The sequence below is a fragment of the Urocampus carinirostris genome, chromosome 20 (assembly GCF_059441175.1).
Source record: "Urocampus carinirostris isolate Australia breed hairy pipefish chromosome 20, RoL_Ucar_1.0, whole genome shotgun sequence".
Lineage (NCBI taxonomy): Eukaryota > Metazoa > Chordata > Actinopteri > Syngnathiformes > Syngnathidae > Urocampus > Urocampus carinirostris.
Window position 1 is genome coordinate 11,130,283 of NC_142368.1, and position 18,749 is coordinate 11,149,031.

Genomic DNA, 18,749 nt, shown 5'->3' on the forward strand with positions numbered 1-18,749 from the left:
AAGCCTACCAATTGGATATGGGTGTGAAAAAAAACTTATCACAGTATTACTGTGTTGTTACTTTGTAATTACATCACAGTATTACTATGTTGTTACTTTGTAATTACTATGTTAGGACCAAGTTGGACTTCGTAGTAGGACCATTCTGGAAGAAAATCTAAGACTAGGACGGAGATTTGTCTTCCAACAAGACAATGATCCAAAACATAAAGCAAAAGCTACAATGGAATGGTTCACCAAAAAACATTAGATTCTACGATGGAAGTACCACAAAAATACATTTAAAAAAATACTACGCATAATACTACAAAAATAAAACTAGAGTAATACCCTAAAACTATAACTATAGCAATACTACAACTATTCAACCACAGGAATACTAGAGATACAGTGGCTTGAGAAACGATTTGGCCCCCTTGAACTTGGTGAGCTTTTGCCACATTTCAGAATTAAAAAAAAATATATAAAACTGTAATTTCTTGTAAAGAATCATCAATAAGTGGGACACAATCATGAAGTGAAACACACTTTATGAGATATTTTAAACTTTTTTAACAAATAAAAAACGAAAAAGTGGGTGTGCAAAATTATTAAGCCCCTTTACTTTCAGTGCAGCAAACTCTGTCCAGAAGTTCAGTGAGGATCTCTGAATGATTCAATGTTGATCTAAATGACTAATGATGATAAATGGAATCCACCTGTGTGTAATCAATTCTTTGTATGAATGCACCTGCACTGTGATAGTCCCAGCGGTCTGTTTGCAGCGCAGAGAGCATCATCATGAACGAGGAACATACCAGGCAGGTCTGAGATACTGTTGTGGAGAAGTTTAAAGCTGGATTTGGATGCAAAAGATTTCACAATCTTTAAACATCTCAAGGAGCACTGTGCAAGCAATAATATTGAAATGGAAGGAGTATCAAACCACTGCAAATCTACCACGTTCGAGCCGTCCCCTTAAACTTTCAGCTCATACAAGGAGAAAACTAATCAAAGATGCAGCCAAGAGGCCCATGATCACTCTGGATGAACTGCAGAGGTCTACAGCTGAAGTGGGAGAATCTGTGCATAGGACAACAATCAGTCGTATACTGCACAAATCTGGCCTTTATGGAGGAGTGGTAGCCATTTCTTAAAGATGTCCATAAAAAGTGTCGTTTAAAGTCTGCCACAAGCCACCTGGGAGACACACCAAACATGTGGAAGAAGGTGCTCTGGTCAAATGAGACCAAAATCAAACTTTTTGGCAACAATGCAAGACGTTATGTTTGGCGTAAAAGCAGCACAGCTCATCACCCTCAACACACCATCCCCACAGTCAAACATGGTGGTGGCAGCATCATGGTTTGGGCCGGCTTTTCCTAAGCAGGGACAGGGAAGATGGTTAAAATTGATGGGAAGATGGATGGAGCCAAAAACAGGACCATTCTGGAAGAAAACCTGATGGAGTCCGCAAAAGACCTGAGACAGGGATGGAGATTTGTCTTCCAATAAGACAATGATCCAAAACATAAAGCAAAAGCTGCAATGGAATGGTTCACCCAAAAAACATATCAAGGTGTTAGAATGGCCGAGTCAAAGTCCAGACCTCAGTCCAATTGAGAATCTATGGAAAGAACTGAAAACTGCTTTTTACAAACGCTTTCCATCCTACCTCACTGAGCTTGAGCTGTTTTGCAAGCAGGAATGGGCAAAAATATCATTTTTTCGATGTGTAAAACAGAGACATACCCCAAGCGACTTGCAGCTGTAATCACTCAATGGGGCTGAATAATTTTGCAAACCCACTTTTTCTTTTATTTGTTAAAAAAAAGTTTAAAATATCTCATAAAGTGTTTCACTTCATGAATGTGTTCCACTTATTGTTGATTCTTTACAAGAAATTACAGTTTTTGATTTTTATGTTTGAAGTCTCAAATGTAGCAAAAGGTCATAAAGTTCAAGGGGGCCAAATAGTTTCGCAAGCCACTGTATATTACAAAAATACTGCAATAGAAATATTACAAAAATCTTGTACATAAATTTTACAAAAAATCAACATCCTGCGTGGGTTCAAATCCAGCTCGAGACTTCCTGTGCGGAGTTTGAATGTTCTCCCCGTGCTTGCGTGGGTTTCCTCCGGGCACTCCGGTTTCCTCCCACATTCCAAAAACATGCATTTCAGGTGAATTGGCCGGTCCAAATTGTCCCTAGGTGTGAATGAGCGAGTGAGTTGTCTGTCCCCGTGTGCCCTGCGATTGGCTGGCAACCAGTTCAGGGTGTCCCCTGCCCACTGCCCGGTGATGGCTGAGATGGGCTCCAGCCCCCCCGCGACCCTAATGAGGATAAGCGGTACGGCTAATGAGATGAGATGAGACTACAAAAATACCACAAAATACAACAAAGGTCATACTACAAAAATAGTACACATATAAGATTCTACTATGGAAATACCACAAAACTACATTTAAAAAAAAAGCTACAAATAATACTACGAAAACAAAACTACAGTAATACCCTAAAGCTATGACTATAGCAATACTACAAAAATTTAACTACAGTAACACTAGAGATATATTGCAAAAATCCTGTGATAAAAACATTACAAAAATACTAGTGCAGGTATACTATGAGTATTTTCGACCCTGCAATGGGTGGAAGATACATAATTTTAACAAAATATTTAGTGAACAATTAAATTTAAGAGTCCAGTTTATTCTTTTCAAAATGTTCTAGCCTTATTGGAGGACCACATACATTTTTAGTTAATTATATCCAGAAAACCAGATGAAAAACCGTTTTAGTTATTCAGAAGGGTGGCTACACACAACTTTAAGTGAATTATCTTTTACTGTTTTTGAAAGTTCGATAAAATTTAATCAAAACATACAATTGTAACTTGATAGAAGTCCCCCTTAACCTCAAACCAATAACAATACCTAGCACCATGATAGACTGTGGTTCGGGTTCGATGAAAGTGACGACGCTGTCTTTATGTCCTGTGGTCCAGCGGTGAGGAATCAAGACAGCTAGAGACCCGGTCGGGAATAGGACCACGAGATGCAGCGTGAGCTGTTGGTGGCTTGAGGCTTCTCCGTTGGCTGTGTCCTCCCCGGGTCAGGCTTGGGAAATGGCCAAGAACGGTTCTCTGGTTGCTTTGACCTCTTGTCAGCTCGCTGGCTTCTTTCAAACGGAGTTGCAGTTTCTTAGGCGTCCTGGCTCACGTCTCCGGCCTCCTGGGGGTCAGGGGCCTCCCACCCCTCCGACCAGCCTGTTCCTTTGTTTCACAGATGTACACAGGATAAAAAAATCTCCCGCCCTGGTGTTATCAGATAACGCATAGTATTGAGTTCACATGATCTGACATTGTCTCATAATTTTCTATGACATTGCAAAACAGAACTCTGACCCAACGTTGAATGCACTACACACAATTTTGTTTTGTTTTCCTTTTTTTTTTAATCTAGCGTTTTTCATCATATTTCAGCCTCTACTGTCCTTTATTAAGAAAAGAGTTTAATAAAAATATATAATTTTTGCAGGGTGCTAGAGCATGGGCTGGGTATGCCCATGGGAAAATCTATAAAGTAGTCATTCTTGGGTTGCCATAGTTCTAAAATTTAAAAACCAGGAAGAATTCAATTATGATAACATTTTATTTGAAATATTTTAAAGAATATGAAGTACATAATACATAAAAATGTCACACTAAGTTCATTAATGAACAGCCATATTACACAATTGGGTGTTAATTAGGTAAATGTTTTTGTATTTTCAAAATAACATTTTTTATTAATTGAGTGTCCATGTAAATTATTACTATAGCCTTATCCTCCTTGTTTTATAAACCTTATCTTCTCTGTTCCTTTATCTTCTTGGCTTTTTACCTCACTGTGAATGTGTGAAACTGGAGTGTCATGCCCAATTTCGTTGTCACAATATGTTAACCCATTTTGTAACAATGACAATAAAGGTATATTCTATTCTATTCTTTTCTATTTTATTAAAATCATTTATAGCACTCTCAGGCTTCTATATTCAAGAGGTAAAATTGTATTCGGTGTAAAATTGTCATGATTACCGATGAGAATCACCTGTGCCCGCTAATTTGGCGCCAACCGCCTCGGGTACTGATTGGCTCCCTGTCACTATTTGAACCCTGTCCTGTCAGTCCCCTGTTGTCAGTCCGTCTGTGAACCTCAGTGTATACAAGGGAAGCCTTTTTCGACCCTGACTCCCACCTGTCCCGTTTTTACTCCCGTGGGTCTCTGGCTACGACCCGTTTTGATCCTGACCACGTCTGCTCTCCCGTCCCGCTTACGAGCCGTTTCTGAACCCAACCGAGTTTTTGCTCTCCTGTCCCGGCTACCAACCAGTTTTTTTTTCGTCCCTGACACCGCCATCGCTCACTATGGAAGATCCACTTCCGTGTTCGGCTCACAGTCCGAATCAGAGAGCGACTTGCCTCCCGCGTCCAGCGAACACCGGATCGTGGGCGCAGTCATTCCTCTTTCCTTCAACAAAACTTGTGGTAAACGCTACGCAATTGGGTCCTGTTTCTGTTCTGGTCCTGACAAAGTAAATGGTGATGAACATTAAGACAGTGACAAATTTATGAATAGGAGGAGTTCCACACCCACACATACTTGAAAGTTCAGAATTCATTAATTTAATTCTGCATTTCGGAAATATGGCGGACAACGCCAGAACAGGCTCTATAGGGAGTATAGAGCAGAAGGAATTTAGCAGTGAGTGTGCGTAGAAGCAAACAAATGAATTGCAAATTCATTTGCAAATGCATCTTTCCAATTCAACTTCAAATCAACATTTTGAAAAGTGGTTTCATTTTTAAAGAAGCAGGTAAGACATAATACACAAACAATATAATATATAGATTAGAAAAAAAGTATTAAAAAATGACAACATATTTGAGCAAAACTATCTGCAGACAGAAAGAGAAAATTGTATTTTGTAAGATTATATGTTACTTTGTTTTATTGTATTTTTTGCCATTTTTTTTACTTAAGGTTTTGCAGAGTTCTCTCTATTAAACTTTATATATTGAAAATTAATAAGCATATCTAATGCTATTAATAAAATATTTACACTGCAGACAAAATATTTGCGCGTTTTTAAATTTTTTGATAACAAGGAAAACAAAAAATAAACTATACCATTTATACACTAACGTGGGGATTATTACTGTAACAAACACAATTGGGAATAACACGTTACAAAGTAAAGCATTCCTGGAACGCAATTAATAGATCCGGCAGCGCATGTTCTCAGTGAGGATGACGAAAGCCGGTGGCTGCTGATTTAGGCCGTCCATTATTGTAACAGAGCAGAAGCAAATGGATGGAGACCAAGAGGAAGGCTCGACTGACATAGATAGATGTTGTTATGAGTGCACTGCAGGAAAGAGGTCTAAATTTAGTGGAAGCTAGAGCTCTTGTTGGTGATAGGAATGAGTGGAGAGATGTTTGCAAAAAATAGTGGGATGTTTGGATGTGTTCTAAGGGATGGGCAGGGCACCCGTATGATACGGCAGGGGTAAACCAGTGAGAGCTGTTGGGCCCTGCTGTTAAACAGAAGAGTGTGTCGTGTCACCCTGACTCGAGTGACATGGCTGCTTTCTTGTGGCCCCTTTTATCTGGAGGGACGAAAGCATGACCGACTTGGGTGCAGAGGTGCTTAACTTGTTTGGGTGTTTGGGCATTTGGGTTGGCCAAGGTCCCAAAATCTTTGTGTGGGTTTTAACACCTTAATAATAACATTTTGTCACACAACTGTCGTAACAACACGCTGCGTTACTCCGCTATTTGTTGAACACAGATCATGAATTACAATGTCACCTAATCGCTAACTGTTCCTCCTTCGCGCACGATGTAGCATACAAAATTAAATCCGCCATAATTTATCTAGAAATAAACTAAATACAGTTATGGTGTGTTTTTAATCGACCACCCTCGCGTTTTTCCGCCAAGGCTGCGGACACCTTTCGTTGATCGGTCACGGTTTGCCCCCAGTTGGCGGCTTTCCATGTATTATTTTTGCCAGTTAGCCCATTTTTGGCCGCTCGCCCATTGTTGTACCATTACTGCATCAGCCTGCAACACAACTCCTAAGCGTTACCCACAAAAACGACATAATTTTAGCCGAAAACACTCGCAGCCTCTATAACTTATTACCACATAAAACAATACGTCGGCTTGCTTGCCATGGTTCTGGTGTTCCTCCGATGATGTCACAGTTCAGGATAATAAGGACAAGACATACGGTCTTCAAAATGCATTATCTCGGAAAATAATTGGAATATACCCATGAAATGTACATGGTTTTTATGCAAAAAAACGTACCTTTCCTCATATTTTACATGGTTAAGAATTTCGGAATACCTTTAATATATCTTAATACTTGCGGGCAATGAAGAATAACTTCTGCTAAAGTGTTTTGAAGTTTTGCCATTTGGTGTGCAATATACTGTTCATTTGTTGTTTAAGTTTGCAAACAGGATTTCTAATTGGATGGCAGCTATTAGTAACATATAAGAAAAGGAAAAGCTGCATAAGTGCGAGTAAGAAATGATTTTCCTCATGTTTCGGTGCATTCACTGGCCACAGTGCTTTCTGTGCGTGATGTTGCAAAGCACGCCACCTTTTGGCCGGAGCGCGCCTAGGTCGAGGATTTCGAACGTCTGGCCCGGCGTCAATGTGAACTCGAACCTTTGCAGCAACTTGGCCATCACCACTTTGGCTTCGATCTGTTGACAGAACATGTTCCCAGTTGGTGGCTGGTTTGTATCTGTGTGTGTGTGTGTCTTTTTGCACTCACCTGCGCAAAGTTTTTTCCCAAGCAGGAACGAGGGCCGAGAGAAAAGGGATAGTAGCAGTAGTAAGGCCTTAAAAAAAAACAAAAAAAAACATGTTAATTACATTTATAAAAAATCATACATTACTAAAAAAAACCTATGATTCAATTTGAACAAATTCGGACACAAAACCTCTGAAAAATAAAAAGATCAGCAGTCTTTTACTAAAGATTGGCATCTCAGCTTTAAGGGACTGATTCGGCTTCTTCTGCCACTGAAAGACAATGCACTTTGCTTTGGAACAATTCATATTATTAAAAAGAGTCAAAATTTGGCTCGTTTTTCTGCTTTAAATCTTTTATGTTCTTACATACAGTACTTCCTTTTTCTGTCCTCCGTATTTAACCCCAGGCTTCTGCCATTTCCCACTTTGTTTAGCAAACAAAGCAGGAAGACACCGAAATTATAACATTCGAGAGAGAGAGAGAGAGAGGGACGGAGAGTGTCATGTCAAGAACAAAGGGTAGAACCAATTGAGTAGCATTTCTCTTTATTGAGATATAGAGGAACGGCAGCGCCAGCGATCCGGTGCTCGCTGGACGCAGGAAGCAGGCCGCTCACGGGATCGGAGCGTGTTTCGAATGCGGAAGTGACCTCCGGAGCGGGAGATCTTGGTGTCGAAGACGGAAAAAACAGGTTGCTAGACGGGACAGGAGAGCAAAACGTGGTCGGGGTCAAAAACGAGTCGTAAGCCGGGACGGGAGAGCAAACGCAGTCGGGATCAAAAACAGGTCGGAACCGGAGACAGAATGGGGAGATCACGAAAGGATGGGTGCAAAAACGGGACAGGCGGGAGTCAGGGTCAAAATGCTTGCCTTGTCACAACAGAGGTTCGCTGACGGACCAACCATAGGCGAGTGAAAGGACTGGGCTTAAAAAAGGACAGAGAACCAGAGCAGGTGGCGCCAAACGAGCGGGCACAGGTTATCCAAATCAGTCATCATGACAGAGAGAGAGAGAGCGCATCTCAAAGAGAGCCAGCTCTCCATGTTCTGGTCCATCCATCCATCCAATATCTGCACCGCTTATCCTCAGGGGTGCTTGAGCCCATCCCTGCTGTCTTCGGGCAGTGGACAGCGGCCAAACTTAACTGGTTGGCAGCCAGCTGCAGGGCACAGACAATTCACTCGCTCATTCACACTTAGGGACAAATTGGACCGGCCAGTTAACCTGAGATGCATGTTTTTAGAACGTGGGAGGAAACCGGAGTGCCTGGAGGAAACCCACACAAGCACGGGGAGAACATGCAAACTCCGCACAGGAGAATTCGATCCCATGACCTAGAAATTTTGTCACTTTTTAAAATCTCAAAAACAACAATAACATACATAATCATCAATGCTCTGATGGAAATTCGACAAGCATTCTTAATTGGCATAGCAGAAAAACACGGCCTGACAGCAATGAACTGCATGAATGACTATAGTGTATAAGGTGACTTGACCACAAAACGATTGTTGCAATTATACAATCAATCATTAATAAAATGAAAAGGTTGCACATAAGTACAATTTCAATGCAGGATAGCTAAAATAATGTGACATATCAAGTCCATTGAAAGGCTATAAAACCCATCAAGTTTTCACACGATTGACAATAGAAGTGCCAGATGTATCTCTGGGCAGAATTTTAGCCTGGTTGTTAGCCTGGTGAGGAGCACGCTCGCTGTAAAGGATAAATCACCATAGTAACTAAGAGGAGCTTAATTTAACCTGCTCTCATGCAACCGACTTGAAGACAAAATTTAGCCAAAATAAAAAAACATATCCAGGCTTAATCCTCTATCTAGGTTTTCTGCAATATCCCTCTGATCTTACTTGGGAGCATCCGGATGAAAGCGATCCGGGTCGAATTCCAGCGGATTCTTGAAGAACTTTTCCATTCTGCCGGATACGTATGAGCTGAACTGAATTGAAAAAAAATTGAGAGAGAAAAACATTCTCCAGTTATTTTGAGGACAAAACTCAACTTGTAAATGTGACTGTCTCACAATGCAGGTGGCTCCGGCTGGCACGTGGATGCCATCGATGACGAGGTCATTGATGAGATCACGGGAGGTTCCTGGGATTGTCGGGTACAACTTTAAGGTTTCTTTCAGAATCTTCCAGAAAGAAAAGAAAAAAAAGCAATTATTATTGTCACAAATCCAATGTTTATAGTTTTTGATCAAACATGGGAGGGAGGGGGAGAGGGGGAGAGAGAGAGAAAGAAAGAAAAATAAAATCAAGACAAGATACCATAAACTAAAGTCGACCCGACGACTCATTGCACGCTTCCCTACTTACGAACGAGAGGTTCCGGACGATCGTTCGTAAGTTGAATTTGTTCATAAGTTGCTTCAGTGCTATATTTTGTAGGTTTAAGGTTTATTTAAGTATGTTTAAGGCTTGTATAAGTAACCTATATTGTTTTGTACTAAAAAAAAAAAAAATCAACATTTCAGAACATAATATGCTCTATAAAGATAAATAAAGTTAAGTTTAACTTAGTTTTGAAAGATGAGCTTCAAGATTTAGGCGACTTTCTCCTCCGTGGTCGAAAGAGGCTGAAAAGAAGCAATCTAACCATTTTCTCAACCGCATCAAGCTTTCTTATTCCACTTTCATTTCAAAAGAAAATGGCCCACCTCTTTTTTACACTTTACACCAAGCATATTGAATGGATGCACGAGAAATTAAATAATAAATATGTCAAAGTTCTTAGCGCGCTGTAGTTACAGTATGGAATGTTTACGCACAAACTAGGAAGAGGAAGCCGGATTTCCTCTTCGGGGTGGATGCTGGATGACCTCTCACAGCGCCACCCGGCGTTAGCGGCGGAAAGAGGCACTACAGTACTGTCCTGGATTCGGAAAAAGGTGCACAGTACAAAATCTAACTTTGGAATTTTCTTACTTTTTCAAGTATAAGCAAACTAATTAATCAGAGACACATACTCACTACAATTTGTTCAATAAACAGGCAATCATGTCCGTTGTTTTTTGTAGAGGATAAAGAATATATAATAATAATAAGAGTCAAAATGTTATACTGTAATGTCTGTTAATGACACTGTTATTACTTTAAAAATAACGCGGGGGGGGGATTTTGAATTAAAACCTAAAACATTTCGAATAAAGCAATAAATATAAATAAATAAATGACTTTGGGCTACGCACCTGAGAAAGGTAAACGAGCTTCCCAAGATCGTCGTAGCTTATCTCTTGTTTCATCCCAATTACATCATCCACCTCTTTCTGAGCTCTACAAAAGAAACCGAATAAAACTAACTAGTCAATTAATTTGTTGGGTGATTTTTTTTTTCCCTATTCCTGCTCACTTTTCCAAGATGTCGGGATGTCTGGCCAGCTCCATGATGCAAAACGCGAGCTGGTTAGCTGTGGTTTCCTGTCCTATGAAGGCAGAACATATTTATCTACACAGACGCTGCCTTGCTTTCGAACGAGTTGGATTTGTTCGTAAGATGCTTTAGTGCTTTATTTTGTATGTTTAAGGTTTATAGAAGCATTATTAAGGCTTGTATAAGTAACCTGTATTGTTTTGTACTAAAAAACAAACATGTCATGAAATAGTATGCTCTATAAAGGTAAATAACGTTCAGTTTATCTTACTTTTGGAAGATGTCCAAAAGTAAGTTAAACTAGTTGCCCACCGACCACGTTTCGATCTCCCGCCCCGGCTACTCGACCTGTTTTTGCCCACCGACCACGCTCCGATCTCCCGCCCCGGCTACTCGACCCGTTTTTGCCCACCGACCACGCTCTGATCGCCCGTCCCAGCTACTCAACTCATTTCTGCCCATCGACCATGCTCCCATCGCCCGTCCCGGCTACTCAACTCGTTTCCACCTTCCGACCACGCTCCGATCCCGTGAGCTCCCTGCTCCTCCTGCCCAGCGATCGCCGGATTGCTGGCGCTTGCTTTCCCGTACCTGACTTCTCAGCTTCCGCGATAAAGTTTATTGTGAAACCTTGCACATTTGGGTCTATCATCTTTTCTGGTTCTGACATGCAGATAATGGATGGATATAAAAAAAATATTATAATCCATATAATAATCAATGGAAAAGGATTAAAATAGTGATAATTTTACAGTTATGCAATATGGTTATCGATACTATCTATATGCCAATGGTCAGTCATTAAAAGAACAAATAATAGAATTGAGAATTATCCACGAAAGCAACTTGCTACCTACCATAGGGAATAAGATTTTTCTCATCATTTTACTAACTCAACCTACTCGTAAGCAATGTTCCCTGTAATTTTCTACGGGTCTGAGCATTCACACAAAGTCGGTGAGCAACGCTTGAAACAAAAGTGAGCAACAGCAATCCCAAGTGTGGCAGCTAAATCACTATCATACATGTCGAAAACTTGACATCACGTTACATTTTGCGGAGTTTCCGGCAATGCAAAATTATTTTTCTCCATTGAATGAATTGACTCATGTACTATTGCAAAGGTTGTACGGCCTACAAACGTCATTTGTTTTTACATATCTTTCACAAGATATCCATTTATTTTTTTTCCTGATATATTTTGTCGCATAATACTAACATTTTTGGGGGCTTATTTCGTCGGTAGCACGATACAGAACAGTACTTAATCACATTTTTTTGTGGAAGTACAATCTTGGCAACAAGATTCACTTGATATCATTGGAAATTATTTGAATGCAACACAAACTTTTTCTTCTTTTTCCGTGTTTCTTTTTAAATTCCTTTAAAAAAATCTCATTGTGTTTATTTTTTCCTAGCTGTTACTTTTTTTCTTTTTTCTCTTCCTTTTGTTTCTTTTTTTCCTCAGCTTTTCACTACTTTTTCATTTTGGTATTTTTTTCTGTTTTGTTCTATTCCCCCCTTCTTTTAAGTCATTTTGTGCACAATTTTAGATAATATTTGGTCCTGTAGGGATGAAAGAAGCAAAAACCACCTGAAGAGCCGTTTGAGACCCGAAAGAGCCGGTTCCTTTTAGTGAGCTGAGCCGAAGAAGCCGGTTCTCGAAAAACGCTACTGACTTTACTCAACTATGGTTTACTTCGACTTTGACTTCAAAATACCGCATTTAGAACACAACGTCAGGGGAACCCGTGTATTTTTACCTTCATGCACTGTAACTGACTTAATTCTCTTCTTAATTAGCAATTTTGAGCCCTCATTTTGTGCGTTGCCTTAATTTAGAGGGAACATTGCTCTTAAGGGAATGTCCTTTAAACGCATCGCCATGGCGACAGACCTCATGACCTTAATCGGTTTAAAGTCTCACCAGCGATGAAGAATGTCACAAAATTGTCCACCATGAACTCATCGTCGTCTTCGGTTGTGCTTTCCTCTGAAAATTCGTCATTTCTATTAACAAATTGTGAAATCATTTAGGTGACACTAGCAAACCTTTTCCGGCCGACTTGATGATTTGTGTGAGGATGTCTTTGGGCACATCGGAGCCGCTCTGGACGGCCATCTTCCGGTTTTGGATCCACTCTGCACCGGTGGAGCGCAGCAGCTTGCAAGCGGTGCGCACTTCCTTCACAAAGTTCCAGTTTTTGGGATGGTACTGGAAGAAAGTCCAGCGATAGAATCGTCATGCATTTGCACGAAGCGATACCATTCGAATGGTTTCGCGATTTACATTTTTATTGATTACCGGATTTCCAGACTCCTTTTGATTAAGAGCGTCACAAATAAACATGGGTTGACTTGACTTCAGGTTTTTCAGTTTTTCCTTGCCCTCATGTAGGTTTTAGATCAGGGGATGGTGTCATAAACATTTTTTTCCTCCAAATGTATTTTCTACACTTGGAATTCTTTAAATTTTCTATTACCTATTCCCTTTTCCTGGTGAGTTTGTACTCTTTTTTCTTCAACTTTATTGGTGAGTGGATTTTAAGATAATCACTTAAACATTTAAAAGCACCATTTTTAAGTCTCATCTCATCTCATCAGCTGCACCGCTTATCCTCAGTAGGGTCGCGAGTGTGCTGGAGCCCATCCCAGCAATCATCAGGCAGTGGGCAGGGGACACCCTGAACTGGTTGCCAGCCAATCGCAGGGCACACGGGGACAGACAACTCACTCGCTCATTCACACCTAGGGACAATTTGGACCGGCCAATTCACCTGAAATGCATGTTTTTGGAATGTGGGAGGAAACCGGAGTGCCCGGAGGAAACCGACGCAAACACGGGGAGAACATACAAACTCCGCACTGGAGCTGGATTTGAACCCACGCAGGAGGTTCCCATGACATGAACAAGCGCTAACCACTGCGCCGCCGTGCTGCCCCCATTTTTAAGTCGAAAGTGTTTATTAGAAAAAGTTAAACGGCATATAAAACCCGCTGTTATAGCAAGTGCCCAACAGATGGCACTAATGCAACATAAAAAACAAGGAACCATCAACATTGTCGATACAAAAATGAACAATGATTTATTCTCTTTTGTCCCAGTTTCACAGTTTTCATAGAAAATGGGTATTTTTTTAATCTGCTATAAACTGGCATGGTGAAACTATGGAAAATGTGAAGTATTTGGTAGCAAATCTAAATCCATATAAACAAACCGCTAGGGTCTTAGGGGAACCATTTCCTGTGGTGTGTCTTGGGCAAGTACAGCATGGGGGCGCCCATTCCAACCTTTATTTTATCCATATTTCTTTGCATGTCTTTACTGCACCATGATAGTAGATACTTGAACACTAAATGTTGCTGTACCTGAAAGAAAAAGTTGCGTACATTGTGGACCATCCCTTTGAGGCACGTCTCAATGGCTTTGGGGAAAGGTGACGTGTTCTCCAGCAGCTCTAAATCCATGTTGAATGCCACCTAAAGGAAAAAAAAACCCACAACTTTAATAAATATCTATTTTTTTGTTAAAAAGATGTTGCTGACCTTGAGGATAACGTCCATAGTAACCCGGTTGACCAGCTCCAGCATGCCAGCCTCTGACTTTTTGTCAGCAATGTCGGCCAGTTTCGTCATCAGCTTCTCAGCTTGTTCATTAAACGTACCCATTAGACTCTTCAAGTACCTGTGCTTGAGTGGACAGGTATTCAGGGTGGAAAACAGTGATTTACCGCTTAAAATACAATCACAGTACAGCGATATTTGAAATTAATAACTAAACTGGTTGTAATGGAAGACTCCTGTGCCGGCTGGCTGACAAAAACTATCGTATGTGTTGCCTGGCTGCTACGTGCAGCTGTGTCGAACATCTACCGTAAATTCCAAACTATAAGCCGCTACTTTTTTCCCAAACCTTCAACCCTGCGGCTTATTCAGTGATGCGGCCAATTTATGTAATTTTTCTGACAGCCGCCAGCGCGTTCGAGTACAAAAGGTAAGATTTAGACCGGTGGAATATACGCGCCGAGGAAGACTACAACTTCTTCGCTTGTGCACAAATTAAATTAGGGTAGACATATCCTCATCATGCCAATTGTAAAAAGAAAGGCACATGACGTAGCTTTCAAGCTAAAAGCAAACGAGCGGTCCGATAAAGAAGGAAACAGAGCTGCTGCATGTAATCTTCACTTTGCGAGCGTGTTGCTAGCGTGTTTTTGAATAAGGAAGCGTGGGACGATGTCTATATGACAAAGTCTCTTTCCCATACTGGGGAAGACGACTTTGATGACGTCAGTTATAAGGAGGAAGATGAGGACGGTTTACCATGGTTTTTACAAGTACGGTATGTTTTTTTTAACAGAGCCGTTTACTGTGTTGCGAGCGTGTTGCTAGTAGCGTTTTGCTACCCTTCACAGGCAGGGTTTGGGATGAAAGTTATAATATTATAATTAAAGCTTTGAAAACTCTCTCGGTGTACCGTCTTTCTTTGTAAATATGTGTAACCATGCATAATATGTATTTGCAACTGCATATTTTTGTAATGTATTTATTTGAGACACTTATTCTGATATGTTTTGCGAATTAAAAAAAAGAGGGACGGAGCAAACGCGGGCTGACGGGAAGTGGGGTAAAGGTGAGTGAGACCTGTTGTTGCGGCGGACAATAGTGGATATATATTTTTCCCACCCTTACCTTTGGAAATATAAACTTTTTTTCCTTGGATTAGTTTCAACGGGTACCCGGACTCTGCAGGTCTGCATCAAACCTTAAGAACCGCTCTCATTTACTGTTCATTTTGCCGGCTGCGGTTTTTGAACTGTGTACTTTATATTCAGTTACAATTGCAGGACTCAAAGCCGGGTTTGGGCTAATTTTGTGATTGTGTTACATGCTTTAATGTGGGCGCATGCGGCTTATATGCAGGTGCGGCTTGTGTAAGTACAAAATCGGTTTTCCTCTTAAAATGTGGTGGGTGCAGCTTATAATCAGGTGTGCTCTATAGTCTGGAATTTACGGTATTTACAAAAAGATGATCTGCATTTATATATAGCGCTTTTCAAGTCAAGATGAGCATTTGCTGCAAAAAATTAACATCTGCTGGCCGTGGTCGTACGTGTAGTTGGACATAAGTCAAGCAAGTTGTAACTCGGATGTTACATGTACATCGTTGTTGTGACAATAACACAAGAATTTACATGAGTATACAATTTCTGTCATTCAAGCACCCTCTGGTGGTTAGTTTATGCCGGCATTTGATTTTAATCGGGAAAGTTTTTTTCCAATTGAGTGTTTGCAATTCTGATAAATGTGTTTCCACACAATGCCCAGGAATATATTTACATGCTAGCACAAGTTTTTGTACGTTAAAAGTAGAGGGTGAGAAGGAACCTGTTTGACTGGATTCTTGTTTTTTTTTTCTCTACTTAACCATCACAAAACTAATCTAATTCAATTATAACAAGCACACACATTATTGGTTACTGAGTAATCATACGATGGGGGGAAAAAAAAAACTTACAGGCTGCTGAAAGCTGGGTCCATGATTCGCCGCTGTTTATACCACTGTTCGTGGTTCCTTGATGTTACCAGGCCATTTCCTAAAAATCTGCACGTCACAAACAACAACACAAATACTTAGGTATGGGAAAATATTGATACTAAGTATCAATGCTAAAAACAGTATTTTTAGAGCTAAGGGTACCAGTATTTGGTGCCATCTTGTAGTGGATTAACAATCGGAAAATGTAACATATATATTCGCATATAAGCCTACATGGCATAAAAGCCTAAAAACTGCTTCAAAACAGCCACATGCTAAACGAAATATAAACCCAAAATATTAATAAAGCATGTACCTCAACAATGATAATTAAATAAATGTGGAAATAGTAATGGATAATATACACATAATGAACATAAAAATAAAACAATTTCAGGGCTTTTTATATTTCTGAGTAATTTTGACTGGATACGTGCTGTTACTGTTCTTCACTTTTTTTCCAAGTTTTTTGGACCAATTATTATTGGGAAAAAGGGCAACAAAACACACTGTATCACACCGGAATGAGATGTAGTCCCTCTGGAACAAAATTGGGATGCCGCTGATTGCTTGAACAGTAAGAATAGATGAGGACATTTAACTATCGCGTGGTTTGGCCTTTGTCACGCCTCCATGTGTTAATTTTGTTTAGTGCTGATTTAAACTGACCCCCTAATTTCAGTACTGGATTTTATAGTTCTAAATTTGGCTTATGTGCAGGCATATGCCGTAAATCTGAGAATTAATTGCGATAGCAAATAAAATATTAATCTGTAAGGCAAGTGCTGTACTGTAAAAATACCAGCCCATATTTATTTTGCAGGAGGTATAAAGGTATTGGCATCGTAACCTGGTATCGATCACTACTCAATAGCTAAGTATTGTACCAATACAGGGCTGAAAATAAGAGCCATTGATCACCCTATACACTGTTGTTGTGGATTAACTGAACAGCAGCCTTGGAGTTGACAATAGCCTATTGTGTGCAGGAAGTCATGGAAGGATGTTATTGCAGGAAGTCACAAGCTGTTATGCTGAGCGAGCCAGCTAGTAAAAACAGTTTGCTTTGAACACATATAAATGCCAACGTGAAAAGAAAAACGACGAACGTTGCTGAACGAATACAATAAAGAGCGTTCCCTCTTTGCCATATGTCCTCTCTGCGTATATTTTAGAGCGACGCCCAACGACGTCCTCTCCAAAATAAGTGACGCCCAACGTTGTACAGAAGGAATGCCAAAGTCAAATGGACAGAGAGCGAAATAAAACATTTAGCTACAAGCCGAAAGCCGGACTGATCGAATGTTGAACATTTTTTAAATGGTGCAAACTGTAAAGCTAAAATATTCAAATTTCGTCATATAAATCAATACTTTCTTGTGGCTCCATCAGAAATCTTGAATATTCAACCGAAGACTTGGTATAAAAATCTTAATTACATGACTGTTAAATGAAAGAAGCTGGTACTATTCAGGCAACTAACAGTAGCCTTTAATTTAGTGGGCTAAATTGACTTCAAAGGAAAAAATAATAACAGCAATATTCTATCATTAACTAAACTGAAATATATTTCTAAATACAATTGGATTGAAATACAATCATATGGAGCACAACAATCCAATGTACAATAAAAAAAAAACACACGATTCCTAGTAAATGATAAAAATAAACAATCACGGTCATCTAAGGGGCTGTAGAAAACCTTTTTACGGGCCTTGACTTTGACATATCCATTGTACAGTGTTAGCGATATTACTTTATTTTTTAAGGTTATTGATCATAATCATAGTTTTATCTTCATGGTTCACCTTTGCCCAAACATGCTGAAGAGTCGCGTGTGAAGATACAAATCTTTGGGATATTTGGAGAACATCAACATTTCCTGAACACATCAAACAACAGGCATAATTAAAAAGAGGGAAACACTGTCAAGATTACCCAGCACCAGGGTTGGGTAGGGTTACTTTAACTGGATTACAGTACTTTCAATTACTTTTGGATGACTCCAATACCAAATATGCTAATAAAAGACAAAATGAATTAAATAGGAATCAAATGAGTACATTTTGTGCAGGCTTGGGGAGTAACGGGATACATGGAACGGCAAAAAAATGATTTATGGATTTATTTTCATTTTGTTTCTGTCGCATTTGATGTTCGTTTTGCCGGAGATCAAAGGGAGCATTAGTTACAACTGTACCCGGTCTCCCCTATATGGAAACTGTGAAAATATGTGTCATTAGACTAATTACCTTAACCGTTTCAGGACATGTTATGAATACAAGGACGTGGTGCAGCAAGTTGATTTTGTAAACGGGTCCATAACGCTCAGCCCTTTTAAAACAATAACACGAATTACACCTTCGATAACAATTACCAAAACAAAACAATAACCATAAAACGTTTACCATTGAAGAAATGTCTCGTGCAAGAGCTCTTCGTTTTTCATGGCTCTCAACAAAATCGGGGAATGTCCTAAAAGGATACTTGGAGGAGAATAATACTGAGGTGAGCGGCTGTCATTTTTTGTTGTTGTTGTTGTTCCTTACCTTTCCCTCGGTGGTCCAGGTATGTGGTCGAACTTCAGGTGGATATATTTGACGTATGCAGCGTAGCCGATAAAAGCTACAAACAACACACACAAGACTAAAGCAAAAGCGTTAGCGAGAAGCCCAACCAAAACAAGAGCCATTTTCCAAAGTTCTCCAGAGTTGACGCTGGTGACGTCACAGCGGGTGAGGTGCCACAATAGGGGTGGACCAATGTTCCCTGTAATTTTGCAGGGGTCTGAGCGTTCACCCAAAGTCGGTGAGCAACGCTTGAAACAGCAGTGAGCAGCGGCAATCCCAAGTGTGGCATCTGAATCATTATCAAACATGTCCGAAACTCGACATCAAGTTACATTTTGCTGTGTTTCCGGCAATGCAAAATTATTTTTCTCTTTTGAATGAATTGACTCATGTACAATTCCAAAGGTTGCAGGGCCTACAAACGTCATTTGCTTTTACAATTCTTTCACAT

The 18,749-nt window shown here is 40.1% G+C and overlaps 1 protein-coding gene across 2 annotated transcripts; it reads right to left on the reverse strand.

Annotated features, from left to right (window-relative positions):
- Positions 1–6,336: 6,336 nt before the first annotated feature.
- On the reverse strand, positions 6,337–18,453 carry LOC148346219 (cholesterol 24-hydroxylase-like). Of its 2 annotated transcripts, none has more exons than XM_088324785.1 (15): positions 18,278–18,453; positions 18,137–18,214; positions 17,981–18,062; positions 17,537–17,610; positions 15,708–15,794; positions 13,736–13,874; positions 13,580–13,669; positions 12,242–12,404; positions 12,117–12,182; positions 10,169–10,241; positions 10,008–10,092; positions 8,841–8,951; positions 8,668–8,756; positions 6,814–6,880; positions 6,337–6,742 (listed from the first exon to the last, which is right to left on the reverse strand). In XM_088324785.1, the coding sequence occupies exons 1-15, from the start codon at positions 18,418–18,420 to the stop codon at positions 6,590–6,592; spliced, it is 1,500 nt and encodes a 499-aa protein (XP_088180911.1). In that variant the 5' UTR covers positions 18,421–18,453; the 3' UTR covers positions 6,337–6,589. The 2 variants fall into 2 exon arrangements, with proteins under 2 accessions (XP_088180911.1, XP_088180910.1); XM_088324784.1 differs by having other exon boundaries at positions 13,559–13,669.
- Positions 18,454–18,749: the final 296 nt, after the last annotated feature.

Coding starts and splice junctions, on each gene's coding strand:
- LOC148346219 (XM_088324784.1), bottom strand. CDS start 18,420: ATGGCTCTTGTTTTGGTTGGGCTTCTCGCTAACGCTTTTGCTTTAGTC. Junction 10,242..12,116: donor TGTGACATTCTTCATCGCTG/GTGAGACTTTAA, acceptor CTGCCTTCATAG/GACAGGAAACCACAGCTAAC. Junction 10,093..10,168: donor CATCCCGACATCTTGGAAAA/GTGAGCAGGAAT, acceptor TTTCTTTTGTAG/AGCTCAGAAAGAGGTGGATG.